The 20,341-nt window shown below is 39.3% G+C and overlaps 1 protein-coding gene across 38 annotated transcripts in view; it reads right to left on the bottom strand.

Moving 5' to 3' along the window:
- Positions 1 to 20,341, bottom strand: part of LOC103480676 (protein tyrosine phosphatase receptor type D) — a 456,187-nt gene that overhangs the window by 48,940 nt on the left and 386,906 nt on the right. For 19 of the 38 annotated variants that reach the window (XM_008435747.2, XM_008435754.2, XM_008435746.2 and 16 more), the window contains 7 exons: positions 17,199 to 17,387; positions 14,989 to 14,997; positions 12,735 to 12,752; positions 9,255 to 9,365; positions 6,595 to 6,606; positions 3,054 to 3,323; positions 654 to 1,235 (listed from right to left, as the gene is read on the bottom strand). In XM_008435747.2, coding sequence (XP_008433969.1) covers positions 654 to 1,235; positions 3,054 to 3,323; positions 6,595 to 6,606; positions 9,255 to 9,365; positions 12,735 to 12,752; positions 14,989 to 14,997; positions 17,199 to 17,387 — 1,191 coding nt within the window. The remainder of the gene's footprint in view (positions 1 to 653; positions 1,236 to 3,053; positions 3,324 to 6,594; positions 6,607 to 9,254; positions 9,366 to 12,734; positions 12,753 to 14,988; positions 14,998 to 17,198; positions 17,388 to 20,341) is intronic. The other 19 variants (XM_008435760.2, XM_008435762.2, XM_008435782.2 and 16 more) reach the window with 5 other exon arrangements.

The raw sequence follows: 20,341 nt of genomic DNA, 5'->3' as shown, positions 1-20,341 counted from the left end.
TCAACCCACTCCTGGTAAGCCCCTTACTCACCAAAGGATGTAGTCACAGCTCTGTGTCATCTGAACTGTGGGAAGTGTGTTATGTAGCTACGAAAGGCCGGCTGTGAGGCCACTAGGCTGGGGATCATCGCACTGAGGAACGGCTACTTAGGTTAAGAAAGGCTGACTTGTTTTTTTTTTTTGAAGTCATAAGATGGTCATCTCCTAAATATGTTTGCATCATGTTTTTATATTATCCACACGCATATCAAATCATTTTTGAGCTGGAGAGTGGTTTCTGTCACCTTTGTGAATCTTTGGTTCTGTAGCACTACCAGTCAGCTCTGCTTCTGCTGGCTGCTCCAGTGTTGTAAGAGTCTGTGTAACAATACCTTGCACATCAGGTCTTTTATTAATTATTTTTTTTATTATTTTGGTAGAATCTTTTCATAAAACCCTTCTTATCTAAAATATTTAAGAAAAACAATTTGATGTGAATTTACATCGCATCAGTTGCAATGATCACAGATCAAACCAGAATAACTCTAAGCTCCGTCTTGCTGGTAAACACTGTGCAATGGAGTTTTCGATCCACCTTTCCATACGGCACGCTTTCATACTTCGTAAATTCTCAAAGCAGGTACAAACTGATTCATCACTGGTACCAAACCCACCTCCGGTCTTGGCGATGATTTGCAGCTCAGGAGAAAGGGGTCCGTCGCCCACAGAGGTGAAGGCCAACACTTTGATGTAGTAGGTCTTATTCGGAATGAGGCCCTGGATGGTGACGAAATTAGACCCCCGAACTATCTGCTTCTCCCAGAGGTTAACGTGCTGGCTGTAATCCATGGTGTAGTACACCCTGTAGCCCATGATTTGCCCGTTGGGCTCCTCCGGCTCGTCCCACTGGATGACCGCTGTGGTCGCGCTCATCATGTGACCTCGGACCTGCCGCGGCGCGGTGCTCGGCGCCTGCTCTGCCGTTTTGGCCTCGATGCTCTCGCTGGGCGGCCCTCGTCCGATGTTGTTCACAGCCACCACCCTGAACTCATAGTCGGAGTAGGGGCTGAGGCCGCCCACGCTGTAGCGGGTGGTGGCCACGCCATCTATCTCCTTGTACAGGTCATCAGAGTACTTGGATTTGTGCTGGATGATGTAGTAGGACACAGGCTCCGGGTTGCCAGAGTCCCAAGTAAGCGTGATGCTGGTGGCTGTGCGCTCAGTCACCACCGGAGTGCCAGGAGCCTTGGGCAGTGCTGCAGTGACAATTATTTCATAAATATGAATAAAAATACAAATATATTTGAAATATCAGAAAACTTTACCTCTGTGATTCATTTCTGAAGCCACCGATTCTCGCACTGTCTGCTTTCAGCATTTTACAGAGCCGTTGTTTATGTTGTTAATCTTAAGATTTCTCTTTATCACTTTAATAATTAAACAGGTAAATTTATTGCTTTAATTCTCCACACCGTGGCGCACAGCAAAGGATATCAGAGCAATAGATCGTGTTTATATGCCATCTGAAGCAGACTACTGGGGGAAGCCTCTGCCACGCTGGTATATTGTGACTAATATCTTCATGTTTTGTCTCGGAAAAACAAAGCTGTGAGCGTGTTTGCAGCCTGGAGTCTATCCCTCGTGTGCATGTGAATGTGGCGCCGCTATCTGGGTTGTCATTCTGGTATATTACGAGGGACAAATGATTACTATTTCAGCCCCAAACAGTAGACACTACTTTCTACCCCTCCATTTAGAAATGGGGAGCTGGTTACTTTGTAGTTCTCTGTCTGACAGATAAGCACTTTGCTATAATCTTAAGCTTGTATCATATGTTCCAAGTCGGGTGCCAGAGGTTTAAGAAAAGCTTTGAAATTGGCTTGTTTTGACAGAGAGAGGTGGGCACGTTTCTGACAATAGTCTCTGCTTGAATGTTTTCTGAACAACAAACAACATCAAATCTACAAGACAAAACTGTTCAATCTTAGCATGAAGTGAAGATGATCAACATTCTGAAAAGTGAAATGGCAACTCAGAAAATCCGAAGAACACTGTGATTGACGCGTATATATTCAACTACTTTTGCAAGTTTTATTTTACTCCAACCACTCAACCTTAACCATCACTGTGTTTAAAATTTATCATATTTAGAACATTGTCATTTTCAAAAAAAAAAAAAAAGTAATCTGAAGAAAAGGCAGGCTTTCAAATCGGTCAAACACATTATGCTAACTGAAGACTAACTACCATATTTTCCGGATTATATAGCAAAACTTCACATTAAGCTGCACCCACAAAGACTTAAAAAAAATAAATAAATTGGAAAGGTACATATATAAGCCGCACCGGGCTATAAGCCACTGGTATATCCGCCGCTCTTGGTTTTCCACAAGATAAATCTGCTATTAATCTCCAACGCTGAACCATGGAGTCGTTCACGCCGAGCTTACATGCAATCGGATCGATGGCCTTCAACTTAATGCGGCATCATATGAACTTCTTTGTGTGGTTTCTATGACGAGGGGGTATGAGTTTGAAAACATTTCTCTGTCATCCCTGCTGCTACCATGTTCTTGTTCTAAATGAAAATCAGCACTTCCTTCTTTGATTTCCAATTTTGACTTCCAATGATTCACTTCCTGCTAAAGAGCCCCCTGGTGGTTGAAGAAAAATCCACAGAAAAGCCGCACCGGGCTAAAAGCCGCATGGTTCAAAAAGTAGGAAAAAAGTAGCGGCGTATAGTCCGAAAAGAGCGGTATGCCCCTTTATACATGAAACACTGTTCAAACTTTCAAGAGGTCACTAGACACTGTCCTGTTACTAATTGATTAAGCTTTTTCAAATCACTTAATAGCTCTTTTTGTTTTATAAAATTGGTTTTCTAAAAAGTATGTTCTATTAGAGAAAAGCAAAGCTTACCAATTGATATATTATTCAGATTAAACATCTTCAATATGCAGATTTAACTTTGCTTCTGGGCAATGTAATACAGGAGTTTGAACAATTATAGCATCTTATTTATTTTTAAATCACAAAATTAGTAAAATCCTACCCATCTTAATCAACATATTCACCTTTTACTGTTATCTGGGCCATAGCTTCTATCACCCCAAGTGTTGACATGGCAACACAAGTGTAGTTGGCCGACTGTCGCACATCTGTGAGCTCCAAGACGTTGCGTCCAATGGGCATGTCGTCCTCCGGGGTGAGATCCTCCGCGCCCAGCATCCACTTGACGTACGGCATGGGCGAGCCCACAGCTACACACGTGATATTCACGCTGCCACCAGGCATGATCTCATTGTCTGTCGGTGGGATGGAGAATCGGGGTGGGACTCGCCGTACTGAAAAGGAATGACCAAGTTTAGAAAAACCAACCGAGAAAAAAAAAAAAAGGATAAAAAAACAAATAAAATCCTTTGTAGTAGTTTCCAAAGAGTTTGATTGTTCGAAGATTGCGCTTTTATCTGCAGAATTCAAATGAAAACTGTTTCATATCATCCGTAAAGACACATTTTAAGCAAATTTTATCTAAGCTCTAATGGTAATGGTGAATGGGTGAACACCAACGTGAGCACTATGCGGAAAACACAGCATCGGATTTGTACACAAATACTGTTGCCAGGCAATCGTATGCAAAGAAACAACTTTTAGACACAAACTGATTCTTACATACCACTGGCATATACATTACAAATATCAGAGCAACACATAGTATAGCCAGAAGAAAACATTTTTGTGTGTGGATTCTTTTAAGGTTCAGTGCAAACAAAACGCAGGACTGTCAGATGTTATGCATTTCTCCTTTAGAACTCAACCAGCTCACAAAAGATAAAAAAAACAAAAAAAACAAGGCAATTCTGCTATGTAGCTTTTTTTTTTTGCTCTGATCATAGGAGCAAAAAAATGTTTGAAAGTAGGCCTAGAAGATATAAGAAACACTTTTATGACTCACACGTTAACGGGAAGTTTTTAATGAACCTCGAAAATGTGTGCCTAAGAATGAGAGAACATAAAGTGCACCGACTGTTGGTGAATTAAAGATGTAGTTTTAAAAAAAATTAAAAGGTTATTTGCAATAATGTGTTGGCAAACATTCGAAGTGCCAACTTGACTCATTTTAAACCCAAATTAGTTGGCCAGGGAGGGAAAACCTAAGGCCAAGTCTAAGAGGGGAAGAGACCTAAGCACACTTCTACTGTCTTAAAACATCTACATCAAAAACGTCGTAGCATGTGTGCTGCACTTCATGAACTGTAAAACCATACTTATGTTTGCAATGGATGGTCGTTCATAGGGAATCCAATGATTTTATTTATTTTTCTTTTTTTTTAACAGAGGAAATGGAAATTGGAGGTGGCACATCACCAATGACTTTCCTGTAAAACATGAAACATAAAACGCGTTTCCAGTCAGAGTAATAGTCGGATACAGAACTAAAGCCACATAAAGAGCAAAAATATTAAAGCAGTTTATGCAAAGGCTACTTTGTTCAAATTTACACTGCACTTCTTTTTTCTAATCAGCCAATCCAGTGTAATTATGGCTTTAAGCTTTATGAAATAGCATTTATCCAAACCACTACGAGATTTATGAGGCAAGAGCTGTTTTAAAAGCTCGGAAGTCGTCTGTGGTCTTGGCCCCTTTTCAGACAGACCATTGGGTTTAGCCTCCAGGACAAACTATAATCTAGATTTCTACTAAATGTAGATGCCAAGAGTGTTACGTGCTGCAGGTGACATGTCCGTTTAAGGGTTTGCAAAGGATAACCCTACTAATTACAATGGAAGAGTTTCAGGAAAAATGTGTGTCATAGAAAAAACGTGAAACGCTCGAGGCAAACAGTGGATGCCTGCCTATTTGTGATTGAGTATTTGTGGATCTACCTTTTGCAGATTTGAGAAATTTACTTATTCATAGAATTTTAAATAGGCTTGAAGCTGGAACACTTCTGCACATTTCTACTTGATAGACTATTGGCTGGCAAAAGCAGAGATGAAAACAACCATAGATGTTAGCTTCTGTAATAGTGCCAAGATGGCTTCCACTGTGTGTGTTACTGCATTTTAATGTATATTTGGTGACTGACATTTTAAAATAGTTATAAGAATTTTTTGTGGGGATCTCAAATATTTGCAGATTTGTCTCATTAGTGCAAGGTTGTGGTCCCTGACCTCCATGAACACCACGGTGTTTTCTGTATATTAAAGTTCTACTGACTTTTGCAGCTTTTAGGCTGTAATAATAAAACCTTATTTCTCTTTTATTTAAGTCCAATGTGCTGAAATTCCAAAATTACATTGACTCAAATATGGGTTTATGAATGCATAACATCTAACAACACAATAAGTAGCACACCAAAGAAGAAAGATTAACAACTTTTAGCTGGACAAAACTGTACAACATCATGGACACAAAGTTGACTTCCAGGACTTTTGGAGGCAAAAGAAATCCCATCATGCAAACAGGAATATGGGTTTTTTGGAGACAAAATGAAAGATGAAAACTGCTTCAAACATGGTCAAAATGTTAGCAGCCATATAAGACTAGTTGTGCTGCTTCTGAGCATCCTCACTTGGTTAGGATTACCAAATAAAGTGAATAATGGGACACAGAAGCAAACAAAACAGACAAGCTTCAAGGATGGGTTCACGTGTACTGGTGAGCTCAGTGTTACTGCTCATGGCATTCAAGGCGGACCACAAATGTCTTTAAAATAAAGAAATGAAATATTTTCACATAACCAATAAGATCCTCTAGTTTCTGTGTCTCTAACCCGAGGACGCGTTAGCTTTACTCAGCTATCGAGTCGCCAAGTGCTTCCTGCTGCCAATTCTCGAAGCCCGCTCTGAAGAGAGCGCGGTAGCTCTCCGGAGAGGAAATCGAAGGGAACTGGCTGCATTATTAAATACAACGTTTCTCTCGCTCAATATTTAATTAATATCCAATTGGATTGCGCTCCCCACAGACATAATATTATCCTGCTCATTTGAATATCATTACATTTGTCAAGACTTGTGGATAAGACTCTGAATGTATCATTCTTTCATGACTTCTCCGGCAGTAACATCCTCATCAAAGGGAGTACATAATCGCTGCGGGTGGAATTGTTTTTACAGCTTGACGCTCGACTTTAGTGTAAATTCCCGAACACATGTCTGTCTATGGGAAACACTTGTAAAGACGCCTGGATGTCTGCATGCAGAGCAAGTCCCGTTCTTCCTCAAGCCAGATTCCCTGTAAGCTAGGCGTAAACCCAAGCAGGAACACTGTCATGGTACAGGGCTGGGAGGGTCAGACGTTAGCAAGTGAGCATGCAAACAGACAGTCAAGCAGATGCAAAAATCAACCTCCCACAGTTCCGCCTCCAGGATACCAACATGTGCCACCTGTTGGACAGTCATGCATTCTGACAAAGAGCAAGGGACAGTCTCTACAGGAACAAGATCACTGAATGTGTGACAAAGAAAAACAATACGCTGAGGCAAAAGCAAAACCAATGGAAGAATGCTCGCTTCAATGTCTGGAAGATGCGATTTCCTTTTTGGTGATGAAAATAAAGAAAATCGATTGCCATAAAGAGTAACTTGATGAAGAAGTAAAAAGCACACCAACCTTCTCGTAGCTCTGAAGGATGTAGGGATTTTGGATGCAGAACAAAATGAAATAAGGGGTGGAGAAAAAACAAGGGAAACACAGAGAGTAAGAAGGCCATGTTTCAGGTGCTCAAATGCTGCCGAAAACATTTCGGAGGACCTTGTGTCCTCTAAAGGGAAGGAAGCCCTGTGAATCTCCCCAACATCAACAAGCAGCGACACTTTGTCAGAGCTAAAACGTTTGAAGTAGCATTTACTCACTTATAAACTGTGCTGTTCCAAAAGCCAGTGGTCTCAAACTCCAGTTCTTGAGGACTGACGTCCAATACACTAGAATTGTGTAGCTCAATTGTTTCGTTTTGTCATTTTGCCTCTGGAGTCCCAACAACAATATTTTCTGATTTTAGCGTGTTGAAGTAAAGACTTGTCAAAGTGTCTCAGCACGCCAGCCTGTGAGGACTGAAAGTTTGAGACCCTAAACCATTTGATTAGCTTCCCAAAAAACTTTAAATACTACCTCTCCTTTTTCATTTGCTTTCTCACTGTCAGAAGATTTCCATGGCTGTACAACAACAGTTGGTTAATGGTCATCACAGACCATCAGCATTCTCTCTCCTGCAGGTTCACACATGTGTTCTTACTGGTGTTTAACAGGGCATCCCACATCAAACTAATGCAAGAATAGAAATGGTAATAATGACAAACAGAAGGTTGAAGAATTGTCGGCTTTTTTCCCCCCACCAACAGTGGGAAGAGTTTGGATTTCTAATGATGCGACAGCAGTGCAGCAAACTTATAATAGGACGTATCTGGAAAACAATATGCTCGATGTCGTCATTTTACCAGAAAAAACAAGACGGTTAAGTAATGTCAAAGGGTTCAAAGAACAGCCTTGGGTTTCGGTAGGTAACTGTATCAAACCTGAGGAGTAAAAGTTTCACATTTTTAGCCATTTTAGTTTATATTGTCAAATTAGGAAATGTTTTGTTCCTCGTCCATTCTGTCAAGTTTGAGCGAAAAAAAAAGAGGGAAAGTATTTATTACACAGATTTATCTCTGTATACGTTTCAGTTTTCCAAAAATGTTTTTAAAGTATTTATTCTGAATTTCTGTATTTTTGCATTGACATTTAATATTTACAATACCTACTCTTTCATTCCAATAAAAACATTTTTGGAATGTTTTATTTTTAATTACTTTTTTATGTTTTTCTTTTTCTTTTGGACTGATATTTCTCTTGGCTGCTGCAACAAAGCAAGTTTCAAACACAGATGGACAAATACAGGATTTTTTAATTGCATTCTCCCTCAGGGTACAAGACAACATTTATAGTGGATAATGCTACCATTCTCAATTATTTTTATTTCTTCTAAAGTGATCATCAAGAAAGTATTAAGGCATCATTATAATGGTGTTCAACAGTAACTCCAAACGGACACAAATGGTTTCTGTTTTACAAATCGGTGTGCTAATGCATCTTTCGTTGTGCTCAAGAAAGGAGATGGAGGGAAACAGATGTCTTAGCCTAAAAGGGGCTGAGTTAGCAAATTTTGTTTGTACAAAGAGACATTTTGATGCAACTATCCCAGATCAAGAACTTAAAAAAAAAAAAACAGACACCAACTACTATACATTTTGTTGTTGCAACTGATATGAAAAAGATGATTTTGTCTCAGAAGTAAGCTTTATTTTTGTAATCTTTCTTACAGACCCCAAAACATCCCTAAGGTCAGTAGGAATTGATACGTGGTCGATATTAAACATTTCATAGTGTGTGCGAAAAGACCAAAAGTCTTTTCTTACACGAAGGGGATAAATGCAACATTATTGTCCCCTGAGACATCTAGAGCTCAGAAGTAAAGCCTGGCATGTCTTCACTATCAGTGAGGTGATAGAAGGCCCAATAAAAGCAGGTTTAAAAACCGTAAATGGCCACAGCATTTGAAGTGAGAAAGCAAACACGGCTTTGAACTGGGTTAAAAGGTGAAGAGAACCTTCACCTGAAAGCTCCTTGAAGGAAAAAAGAAAATGCATTCTTCTGCTAGCCATTTTAAAATATATTTGATAATATTTTAAGTTAACTGTGCTCAACTAATGTGAGGTAAAACGAAGGATTACTAAGTGCTGTTTAACCAGAGTAAATTATAAGTTAGGGGAAAAAAATGTAACAGCTCTGTCCAGGCTGCTGCATGAACAGTAAAAAATACATGTAGAGTAGAATTAAGTGCCGCTTCCTGATTCTTTTAAGTTGCATCCTCAGTAATTGGATTACAGGTGCCCTAGTGTTTATCAGTAGGGAGGAGGAAAGAAAAGGATCTTTTCACAGCTGGAGCTGATGAACGAGGTCCGTTCACTCCCTCCACCGACTCCAGCAGTCAGCTTTTTAAAAGCAATTAGTAGATACATGCTGCAAGCGGCCTCGTCACTGGTGTTAGACTCGGGATAATCAACGGAAACGGACCGGAAACACATAACAGAGCAGATACTGTAGGTTCAAATCAGTGCAGGTAAGGCAAGTGCAAGGAACAGAAAATAAACTGTAATAGAGCATACTTACAGTGACCTCATAGCACACGGACCCTTGCAGACAACGTGGCGATTTAATCGCTCCTTATCAGGTTTTAAAGGCAGTGTGATACTAATGTTTGGCGAAAACAAAACAGGGAGCCTGTTTCCTACCTCTGACGTAAAGATTAGCCGGGGCAGAATAGCGAGTCCCGTCGTTGTTCGTCGCCACGCATTCGTACTTTCCCTGGTCCGGTTCCTCGCTGTGCTCTATCTGCAGGGCTCCTAGTTGGGATAACAAACGAGGGTAACAAAAGGCAATGTGGTCAACTCGGTTCACAAACCAAATGACTTATCTTCTGCATTCTCCTTTCATGTCTGGGGTTAACTTGCTTCAGAGACATTAAGTTTTTAGACTTTATCCGCTAGTCGTTATTATACGTCTCAAGTAAAATGGGGACTTCTATGCATGTGGGCAGCTGCAAATTACAATCATGCAAAACATTGTAATACAGCTAAGATTGTTTATTTCTATTATCAGAGCTAAAGTAGCAAACCAACAAAAGAGTAAAAAAAAAAAAAAAAAAAAAACGGAAAAGAAAGTAACTCATAAAAACAAGGTATACCCTATCGTTTTGATTTTCTTTTTCTGAGTAAAAAATGGCAGATTGTGTTAAAAAAAAAAAAAAACACGCTCATCTCAGTGCCAATTAGGCATGGGTTGGTTTCTGGTCTCAAGGTATGCAATTTTATTATTATTCTTTTTTTTTAAGATTACAGTTTAAAAGCAGATTTTGCTGTACACTGGGAGGCAGCTGGCTAAAAGAAGACTACAATACATTCCTCTTTCGTCCAAACCATTCTTGTCTTGGCCTTATGCAACTTTGTGTATGCTTTGGGTCAAATATTCTTTGGAATGCCCATCTGTGTTCAATCTTTAATTTACTGACTAATATCTTGAGATATTGATTCAATACTTTGACAAAATGTTATTTTCTTATGTCAGATATGTTGTGAGGATCACTAGTCCCTCTTTGTGTACAATCACACAACATGATGCTGCTGCCAGCATACTTCAGTTGAGATGATGTTCTCAAGTTTGCCAAGCTTCTTCTTTTTCCGACAGCTTAATAGCCAAAAACGTACATTTTAATTTATTTAGACCTAATGTAATGTCTTCAGAAATTAACTTTTTTGCTTGTATACTTTTTTGTTGCGTTTCAAGTAATAGCTTCTTTCTCTCTGAATGGCCTTTCAGGGCCAGTAGGAAGAGGGCTTTGTTCTTGTTTCTTTTTAGCCCACCTTCACTACCAAAAATACAATCATCTCTGGGACACAGAACCCGTCTTCTTCCTGAATGGTGTGATGGCTGGGCATTCTCATAGTTCTTATATTCACGTGAACGGAAGACGGTTGCACCTTCTGGCATCTGCAAATTGCATTAAAGGATGAGCCAGAGAAGTGGATGTCCACAATTTTTTGAGATTTTTCCACACAAGGAAGCAGTGGTGTTGCTTTAAAATAAGCCAAGACATTCCTATCTGGACTTTCCCAAATTGTTTAAAAGGGAATCTCGGTGTATGTAAGAGCAGAGAAGCTGGCCAATGTCTGATGACGGTCGACCTAGCCCCAGAGGATACTAGTGACAGGGCCAAGTAAAGACGGAGGATCAATGTATAACTGGAAACAACGAGAGAAAAGAGCAAGCTGCAAAAGTCTGACTTACATTTCTGGCATTTAGCAAATTGAAATAATCTTGGCACATCTAACTGGCCTTTGACACTGAAAAATTGTATGATTTAATGCCAGACAATGAGACAGATGGTTGTGTGTTGTTATCCAGTGACTGTAAATATCTGATTTTGACTGTATGCAAAACATTTAAAGAAAAAAAAAAAAGATAAACTGTTTTAAAGCTACATTTGGTACGCTAAAACTGACTAATTTGTCGGCTTATGTTAAGTGCTGTTAATATATATTAAATTGTGTACTTTTACTTAAATCTGGATATAAAATTATTATTATTGCAGTAGTAAGAATAACTTCTGCATTTTTTGAATTGTGTTTCTATCTAAATACCTTGATAAGAAACCGTGGCATTTAAACTCAAGGTTCTGACACCATGAGAGCCTCATACCGACCCATGCCTAGCGCCAAAGACAACAAAAAATACAAACGGCTGATTTTTACTTTGAATAGGAGGGGCAACCCATCAATGTACAACATATCACTGGACTGGTCAGTATGGGGATGAGTGATACTGCTTCAGGGAAACATGGATCGAACAAAAGAGGTTTACAGTATAAGAAAGCAGCGCAACAAGGGAGGACAATTTAAAAAACAAAACAAAAAGAAAATTTAGGTATGATTTTTTTTTTTTTTTTAGCATATTCAATCACAGATCAGTTGTAATATTCAGCCTACGGGATAATTTGGACTTCACCTGGGTGAAGTATCTTTGGAAAAAGTAAAAAAAACAAAAACAAAAAAAAAACAGCAGCATGTGCAAAAATTTGGTGCTGCTCAGATTAGCTGGAAAAAAATGTTTATTGAATCATTAATTCAGGCAGAACCAGCATATAACCCTCTAACAAAAGGTTTGACATGCAAATCTTAGCAAGAAATGTATGTCGACACAACTTACAACCTTCTGACAACCCTTAGCTGAAAAATAAAATGCAATTGTATTAGAAGACAAAATTCAAAATGCGGTCTGAGCCAACAAGAAAGTATAACCATCCACTGCTTTAGCCACAAAAAGACACCCATAAAAATCCACCAATGGGATCAGCAGTGTGGTGTCACATGACTCAAAGAAAAATGGCTTTATGCATCAACAACTCTCCCGCTCCATGTCACACGGCAAAAATGAGCCAATCAGGTCCTCGCCAGACTCTACAGTTTGCCTTTTCCCCAAACCCTGAAGAAAAAAAAATAAAAAAGTCAAAAAAGATAAAAAAAAAAACAAAAAAACAAGAAAAGTAAGAAAAATAGGTGAAAGAGGAAGGTGGGAAAAAAAAGCACCGTAGAAACTTTATCAAAAAAGTGGTTGTTTGGGCTTTTTTGTAGAGGTACAGGAGAGGAAAGCAAACAGAAGAAATGGGAAAAAAATAGTTTGCAAAGATAGAAAGAAGTCTTTGGGAGAGGTGGTGTTAGGTCTTCCACAGCATCTGCGCATGTCGGGGTTTTTGTTTTGTGCTGAACAAGAAACAGCTAAGGGGGGAAAAATGCTTGGTTGTTTTAGTTGGACAAAAAAGAGGGACACATGATTGGCTATGGCCAAAAAGGAAAAAAAAAACAAAAAAACAAAAAACAAAAATGAGCATTAAAATATAGTTTTGGAGGAAAAAAAAACAGAATTGTCATTGTATATGCTTATTAGAGCCAGGGCAAGCATATCACAACTGAGCTAAAAGAACAAGAAAACAAAACAAAACAAAACAAAAACACAAAGGAGTAAATAAGGCATAGACACGATGATGAAATACAATTTTAGTCAACCAAAACCAGGACAAATAAGGAGGATGGGTCCATGTGAATGAAATGGTATTCGGTCTTTGTAAACAGGACAAAAATGGGTGCGTACGGATGGCTTGACAGCAAGAATGAATTTGTATTATTTTCATTCTTTGAACGTCAGTTCAGCACTCTTACCTCTTATTGGCGTACCACCTGGGTGGATAATATGAATGCAAATAAGATTGGAAAGAAGAAGCATTAGTACGAGTAGATAGAGGTTGGGGGGCTTTGGAAGAAGAATCAAATTAGACTCAACAGGGTACGTAAATAAAGGTACTACAGGAAAGAGAGAGAAGAAGAGAGAACTTTTCTTTCTGTACTCTACTGGCAGAGAAAAGACAGGATTCATCATAGAAAAATCATAAAGTCAGAAGATCTTGTGAAACACGTGGGGGGAGGTGGTGCCTGTTTTTCAAAATGTTATTCTTTTTTCCCAAAGTGTCTTCTGAAGACCATCTACTGAGGGGGAAAAGACTTTTCAGGACTTTGTGCATGAGACTGAAAGCAGGCGGACCTTTGGGTTTGAGCTAGAGGCAAAGCTGGCCGCCTCCCTAAAAGCTCTTGGGGACTTTTTCCCTACTTAAGGTGCTGGTGTTAAAACATTAAAGTAGTGGATAAGTGAGTGAGGAACAAACATGTGAGGATTGATTATTATTCAGGTCAGTATGCGACAATACTTACAGTACTATGAAAAAATAATTACCCTCTTTCAGATTTCTTCGTTTTTTGTTTCTTTTTTTACTTAATTTTGTCACGTTAAAATGTTTCAGATCTCAAACAAATTTTAACATCTGACAATTACTCCCTGAGCAAATACAACAAGCGGTGTTCAAGAAATTATTTAATTTCTCAGGGAATCTGACCCTGTATGAAACAGCAATGGGAACCCAGACCTGACAACCGTTTGCAGCACCATTGGTAGCAAAAATGTTGGGGATGACGCATTTACATCACTGTAGAGGAATAAAAGTTCACTGTTTTAATTCAGTATTACAAGGTTTTCAAGTACAAAAATCTTGTTTATGGTCACACCACCACACCTGGAACTGAGTTAAGGTGACAATGTTAAGGTAAATGTAATGTTTTTTGTGAGCCATTCAGTGATGGACTTGCTGGCGTCTGTTACATTATTGCCCTGCAGCATAAAACAAATGCACTTGAGGTTAAGGTCACAAAGTGGTAGCCGGACATTTTCATTCAGGATTTTTTGCTCAAGAGCCAAATTCATTTTGTTGCAGTCCCAACGAGTCATCCACATTATAAAGCAGTGCCTTTATAATGTAATGTATAAGAGTGCCTCCTCCAGGTTGGGCATGAGGATCTATCCCAAGAGGTCTTGTTCATGAATCGTGAAAAAAAAAAAAGAGTGACAGATTGGTGTGAAATCTGTAGTGATGCGAGTGCAGTACTGCTTTGTCGTAGTCAAGAAAAAGCAGAATCAAAAGGAAAAGTTCTTGATTCATCTGGTTGATTTATATTCCTACTAGGAATGGAGTCAAGACCAGCTCTTATGAGACTGAGACCAAGACTAAGAATAAGACCGAACTCTCCAAAGCCGAGACTGAACGTTTAGAGTTCAAATAGTATTTTGGGACACTTTTTCTTTGGGGAGGAAGGCACCACAAAACGCAAGAATTAATGGGGAAATGGTTCGTTTCTCAACCAACATTTCTTGTTGGTATTAAGCAAATAATTGCCATAATTAACTAATATTTAAGTTATTAAATGCAGTCTCTAAACTGAATTCATCAGCTTGCGTTGAGAGTAATAAAGACTTGTCATCATATCGGGCATGGAGTCAAGGCTGTGTCTTCAGAGACCAAGACAGAGCCAAAGACGAGAGGGAAAAAAAGCAGGAGAGATCAGTCTTGAACTCGCCATGCCTGGTTCCTCCCCTCAAAAGAATGAGATCGTGGACACAAGCAGCTGAAATGAATTTCAAGATCAGAGATTCTCTTGGAGGGGCCCAAGTGGTTGTTTTCCCCAGCCCCAGATAAAGCTGATATTTGTCTGATATTACACTTTGTGTGAAGATCTGAAACATTTAAAAGCGACCAAAAAAAAAAAATAATAAAATAAAATAAAAAATCAAGAACAGAAGAGATTTGTAAGGGGCAAATACTCTCTCACAACACAGTAGCCTGAAGCTTGATGGTTAAAATCTCAAGATAAGGTGGTATTACAGCTGGCAGTGGTATTAATAGCAGTAAGACAGTTACACATTGTGAGGGTAAGGGGAGAGTGTGTCTGTGTGTGTGTGTGTTTCTGTGTGTTTTCTAGCCCTGACACTCTAAGCTATCTGTTAGTAAAATGCATGCCATGCATTTTAATAGTTGTTGGAACATGGACATTAGTGGGGGTGATGTGTGCTTTGGAGCTAAGCACTTACCAAAGGATTCTGTAGAATTTAAAAATATAGAGAGAAGAAAGACAGCATAAGAATTATGATTATACTCCTTAAGTACGTTTAGTTAACAAGGTTTGGTTAATGCTTTAGCAAACTGCACGTGAATAAAAGTCGCAAGTTAGAAGTTAAGGTTAATCTGACACAGTTCTACTGAAACAAAAAAAAAAACAACAAAAAAAACAAGTCAGGTTAACACGATGAGTTAACAAAAGGAAAGCTGTGAAATCTGTGAAGACAGGTGGTCAAACAGACAAGACGTCCAATTTAAGAAGTTATGCTATTGGGTTATCACAGCTGGACAGAACTGGTTAAAAGTTAGAATTTTTTTTTCTATTGATATATTAAATGAAAACAAAACTGGCATTTACACATTAAAGCAGGGACTACAGTGCCTTGCAAAGGTATTCGCTCCACTTCGGCTTTCTCCCATTTTGTCTCGTTACAACCAGTAACTGCAACCGGCATTTAAAGCGATAGACCAAGAGAAAGTAGTGCACAACGATGAAGGAGAATGAAAAACTGAAATAGCGTTTTTAATTTTCACTAATAAAATCCAAAAAGAAGCGCTTCTTGACGTCTACAAATATTCTGGAGTGTGCTTCTATGCGTTTTATCGTGTCTTTTATGAAAAATAGCTTATCCAGACAGACTGACTGGTGGGCATTTAAAGGACAACTTTCAAATCTTGCCACAGATTTACAACAGGGTTCGGTCTGGACTTTGCTTAGGCCATTCAAAGAAATGAATATCATGTCCTCTAAACTGCTTTGTTGTAGCTCTGGCTGTACATTTTAGAGTGATTATCTTATTAAAAGGGTTAAAGGTGAAATCTTTTGCTTTATCTATTATTGACAGTTAAACCCTGATAAAGTTAGAAACCACAGTCATTTGTAAACCCTGACAAAAACCTTTATAAATACCGATTTCAATTGTTCAAGCATCAAATGCACCTTTATATGCATTAATACCCACAGGAAAAACAGATGTAGCTCCAATGAAGAAGCCTACGTCTACAGTATTCCTTTTAGGTGCAAAACATCATCACCAAATAAAATACAATGTGCTCCTGGATTGGCTGCTTTGCAAATCCCAGCCGATTCCAAGCTGCATTTTTTTGGAATAGTTTAGATATGCTCTGTAAAAAAAAAAAAAAAATCTGTGAATAAGTGGATTTTCCACAAATGTGGAGTCACGTTCCACAAAAAAAAAAATAAAAAAATCAGCAAATACTGAATTGCGAATAAGTGGGGGGTCCACTATACATACATTCATCTTCCTTTCTTCCTCTATGGCAAGTCTATTTATCTCTGCTGAATAAAAGATGCTTCCATGCTAGGCTATGTTTTGTGGGAGTAGTGTGTTCAAGTTTGTTACTTTATGTTGGTCTATCAAATAAAATACAATCAAAATGGACAAGCTTGTGGTTTTAAGGTGGGAAAAAAATGTGACATTGAACATTTTAGATTTTTTTTCCTTTTGCATGGCACTGTATAAAGTCAGAATGAAGGGATAAAGGGAAAGCTTTATGAAGTTTTACGCACTACTGTGGCTGATTAGTTTCAAGAAATAAACTTCTTCTCATTGAATCTGAAATGCTCTTAAAGCAAACATCTACTGCAGGACAAATATGTTAGGATAATTAAATTGCTTCTCTGCGTGTTCTCCTACTCTAAAAGCATGTGCATTAATTTGTGGGCTCTGAATGTGGCCGAATGTTGACTGAAAGGTGTAAGTAATGGGCATAATGGTTCTAAGAAATACTGCACCAATGCAGTGGAGAGTAAAACCAAGATGAAAGAGCAGAAAAAAAAAGAAAAAAATTAAGAACAATTGTTTGTTCAGAAAGTCACAGCAGTGAGCAATGTGGGCAGAGGTTAGGGCGAAAGCCAGCAAACACAGAAAGGAAACAATCCCAACAGCTCATGACAACACTGGAAGACAAAGGGAGACGCACATAAGACAGACAAACAGGGATGTACAGCAAGTAGAGGACAGGAAATAGTCGAAACAATGCCATTACCTATAAAACGAAAAGCCAAATGAGAAGTTAAATCATGGGCAGGAAGAAGAGGGGATGAAAGAGCAGAGGATATAATGTGGGAGCAGATCAGATAGAAAGTGAAAAAAGAAAAAAAAAAGAAAGAAAGGAGTCTCCCTGTTTGGTAATTGAGTTTTGAGCAGAGGAAACCTACCTGATCTGAGCTGCTTAATGCGTCCGTTGTTGTTGGTGGTGTTGACGGGGAGGAAGTCTTTGAACCAGGTGATGTCTGGGTCGGGGTTGCCGCTGGCGGCACAGAGCATGGTGGCGGTGCGTGTTCGCTCCACCACCTTTAACTGTGGGCCCATGTCTATGGTGGGGAAGCCAGGGGGGAGCTGGTCCTCTGCAAAACAGGTTGGAGACATTTTGGGCAAGATGTCAGAGACAGAGAGACGGTGGTCTTAAAGAACCCATGACCCGGTGGCGGGGGAGTAGAAATAAGGCCAGACTATAGAGTAACAGAAAATTTGTGAATTTAGAACAAAGGGTTTTCTTACGCTGCTAATTCTCTGTGGAAAATTGTGTCAGTTTCCTTATAAAATTGTGACAGATGAATAAAACAATTTAATTAGGTGTGTTTTAAAAGAAAGGGTTACGCAGTACGGAGAGGCACCGATCCGACTGAGAGATGCTCTAGAAATGAGCTTTAAGGCTCTGGACCTGTTCTTGAATTTTTAATTAGTTCCCCACTGAAACATTAAAATACCCTCTGCTTCACGGGAGACAGAACACACACACACACACACACACACACACACACACACACACACACACACACACACACACACACACACACGCAGACAAACAGGAGCAGCAGGTAGACGACTCATCAAAGCCAGGGTCGAGAGAGGCGCGCATGCTTCTTTCAGCCAGCTGACCAGCAGTGACCAGCAACAGATATGGCTGATTACTCTATGCTCTGAACATCCGGAGAAAATTCTTATTAAAAAGAACCTCACACTCCAGGAATGGTGTAACTGTAAATGTTGAAGCACTTGGTATACCTTGACACCGATAACTGACCCCGATATATTAATGCGTAAAAAAGAAACTTCCGGTATAAAACTTAGCATGTCGAACAGACAACCAAATCACACAGTCCGTCAGCTTGTGAATTACTGTGCAGTATAGGCTGCTGGCATTTATTTAAGCAAGCCGTATCTGGGAATACTGTTTAAACAAGCTTTTTACAGACATGCACAGGCCTAAATAAAGTAACTGATAAATTTTGCATTGCTTCTGGCGTCTCCATGGACTGATAGTACTGTAGTCGGAAGGGATGACTTCAGACTACCCTCAAGCTTATGATGGGCAACAGCTGCTAGTAAAAAGCATTTTTATGCAGGCTGAGCTGCAGATTTACGGGCTCATAAATTAAATCTGCCTTATTTGCGGGACGGCGCGTCTGTGGTCATTTAAAATTTCAACACATTAGTTATTTACACGCATTAAAAGCAGTAAAAAAAAAAGTTAATCTTCCTGGATGTTATTCGACTCAAGCAGCCAGGGTGTTATTAAACCTATCAGCTAAGTGTGGGCAAAATGCAGGTAAATATGATTTCTGAAATGTCAAACTCTTTTTGTAGTGGCGGCGTGCTGAAAGAAGAAGGGACCCTGACACCCCCGACTACAAATCCATTCAGGTGAGGTGGAGCTTTGATGCTCTTTGATGATGGCAGGTGGCTGCGCTGTGTTGTCTAAGCTGTCTTGTTCCTGTCCGTGTCTCAATTTTCAGCCTGAACAGGGCCAGGGGAACGTCTCGCTGCGGGTTGAGATGTGAAAGATGATAAACTCACAGGGCCCATTTGCTCCAAACATGTTTTTTCTTTCTTTCTTTTTTTTTTTTTTTTTTTAACAAAACAAAGCCTGCAGCAGCTTGCCGTTGTTTTTGTCGAAGTGCGTTCGGGCTTGTAGCAAGCGACGATCTCTGAAACGCTGCACGTTTTAATATTCCATGCGCCATAATATCCCAATTTGCAAAACGCCTGCCTCTCTGCAGCGACAGCCAAGTCTTAAACTCCCAAACAAGACCTGCTCATTCTGACTGCCAACGAGGCTTACGTACACCTTTAAGTCCTCCTTTTCCCGCTGCGATGCGGCTAATTAATATCTTGCCTTGCTTTCGTAAGCGACGCTGTTTGTTTTCGAAAATCGCTCCTTCATTAAATTTTCATGAGGCGTCATCAGTTTGAAACCCGCTTTGAGATGCCATGTACTGCATGCAGCAAAACGACAAACGTGGCCGTCATCCAACACCGCCTTCGGTTGTCTGGCATGGAAAACTACTTCTGTGGATAAATCTTCTCAGAAATAAGACCGCATTGCAAACAAGTGACTTCATACTGAACTGCAAAACTTTCCCGACTCTGTCAGTGCTTCCTTGCCTGAGCTGGTGTGAAACTGAAATAGTGTTTCAGACATTTCAGAAGGTAAAACTCGTGTTATATAGATTAATTACCCAAAGCGGAAAATTTCAAGCCTTTACAAGGGCGGAAAGCTGCAAAAGGTCAAGAAGCTCGTACCAAGTCGTTGCAGAAAACTGTTCAGAGTGATGCAGTCAAACACATTTGTAGAAAGTCGAGTGGAAGGAAAAAGTGTGGTATGAAGAGGTCAACCAGAAACAAAGAAACCACCGCCACTGAGAGCGTTGATAAGCAAAATCACTTCAGCCTGAACAGAGACGTTAGAAATGTCTTGTAATTCACAGAACTTATAATTCGGTCATATCTGAAAGTACTGCTCTGGTGTCACTAAAAGGTCAGTTTTTTTTTTACTCCTATTTATTCAAAGACAGATATTTACCTAATCTAATTCTCTGACACACTTGCTTCTTTCACCCACATAGAAAAACCAGAGAATATGGGTGATGCGACTTACCAACCAGGGTAAGTAACATTTTTCATTTATTATTTATTTATTTTTTTTAACAAAAATAAATCTTCTCTCACCAAGAAGATTTTGGTGGGATTGATGTAATCTTTTTCCCCCCAAACAAAATTTGAAAATTTGAAAAATACAACCAATCACGTCAACTAAGTTTCAGATTTCATGCTATATCGTAAAAGTAATTTTTCAGCTTTGAAGAAAAATTGTGGACTGTATTTAACCTTCTCTAGTTCAAAATAGTAAGACTGAACCCAAACTGAATCATTTATAGGAATGCAGAGGCCAACTTAAAACACACAAAAAACAGCAAAACTATCTCTATCATGCCTTTTTCAAGGCATCCTTTACATCCGGACCTAAAGCAAGAAATTGCTTTAAAAACTGTGAAACAAGGTCTCACAACTTTGTCAG

The sequence above is a fragment of the Poecilia reticulata genome, linkage group LG18 (assembly GCF_000633615.1).
Source record: "Poecilia reticulata strain Guanapo linkage group LG18, Guppy_female_1.0+MT, whole genome shotgun sequence".
NCBI classification, from domain to species: Eukaryota; Metazoa; Chordata; class Actinopteri; order Cyprinodontiformes; family Poeciliidae; genus Poecilia; species Poecilia reticulata.
Note: the sequence above shows the minus strand (reverse complement) of the source record. Positions and strands in the feature narration are given on the sequence as shown.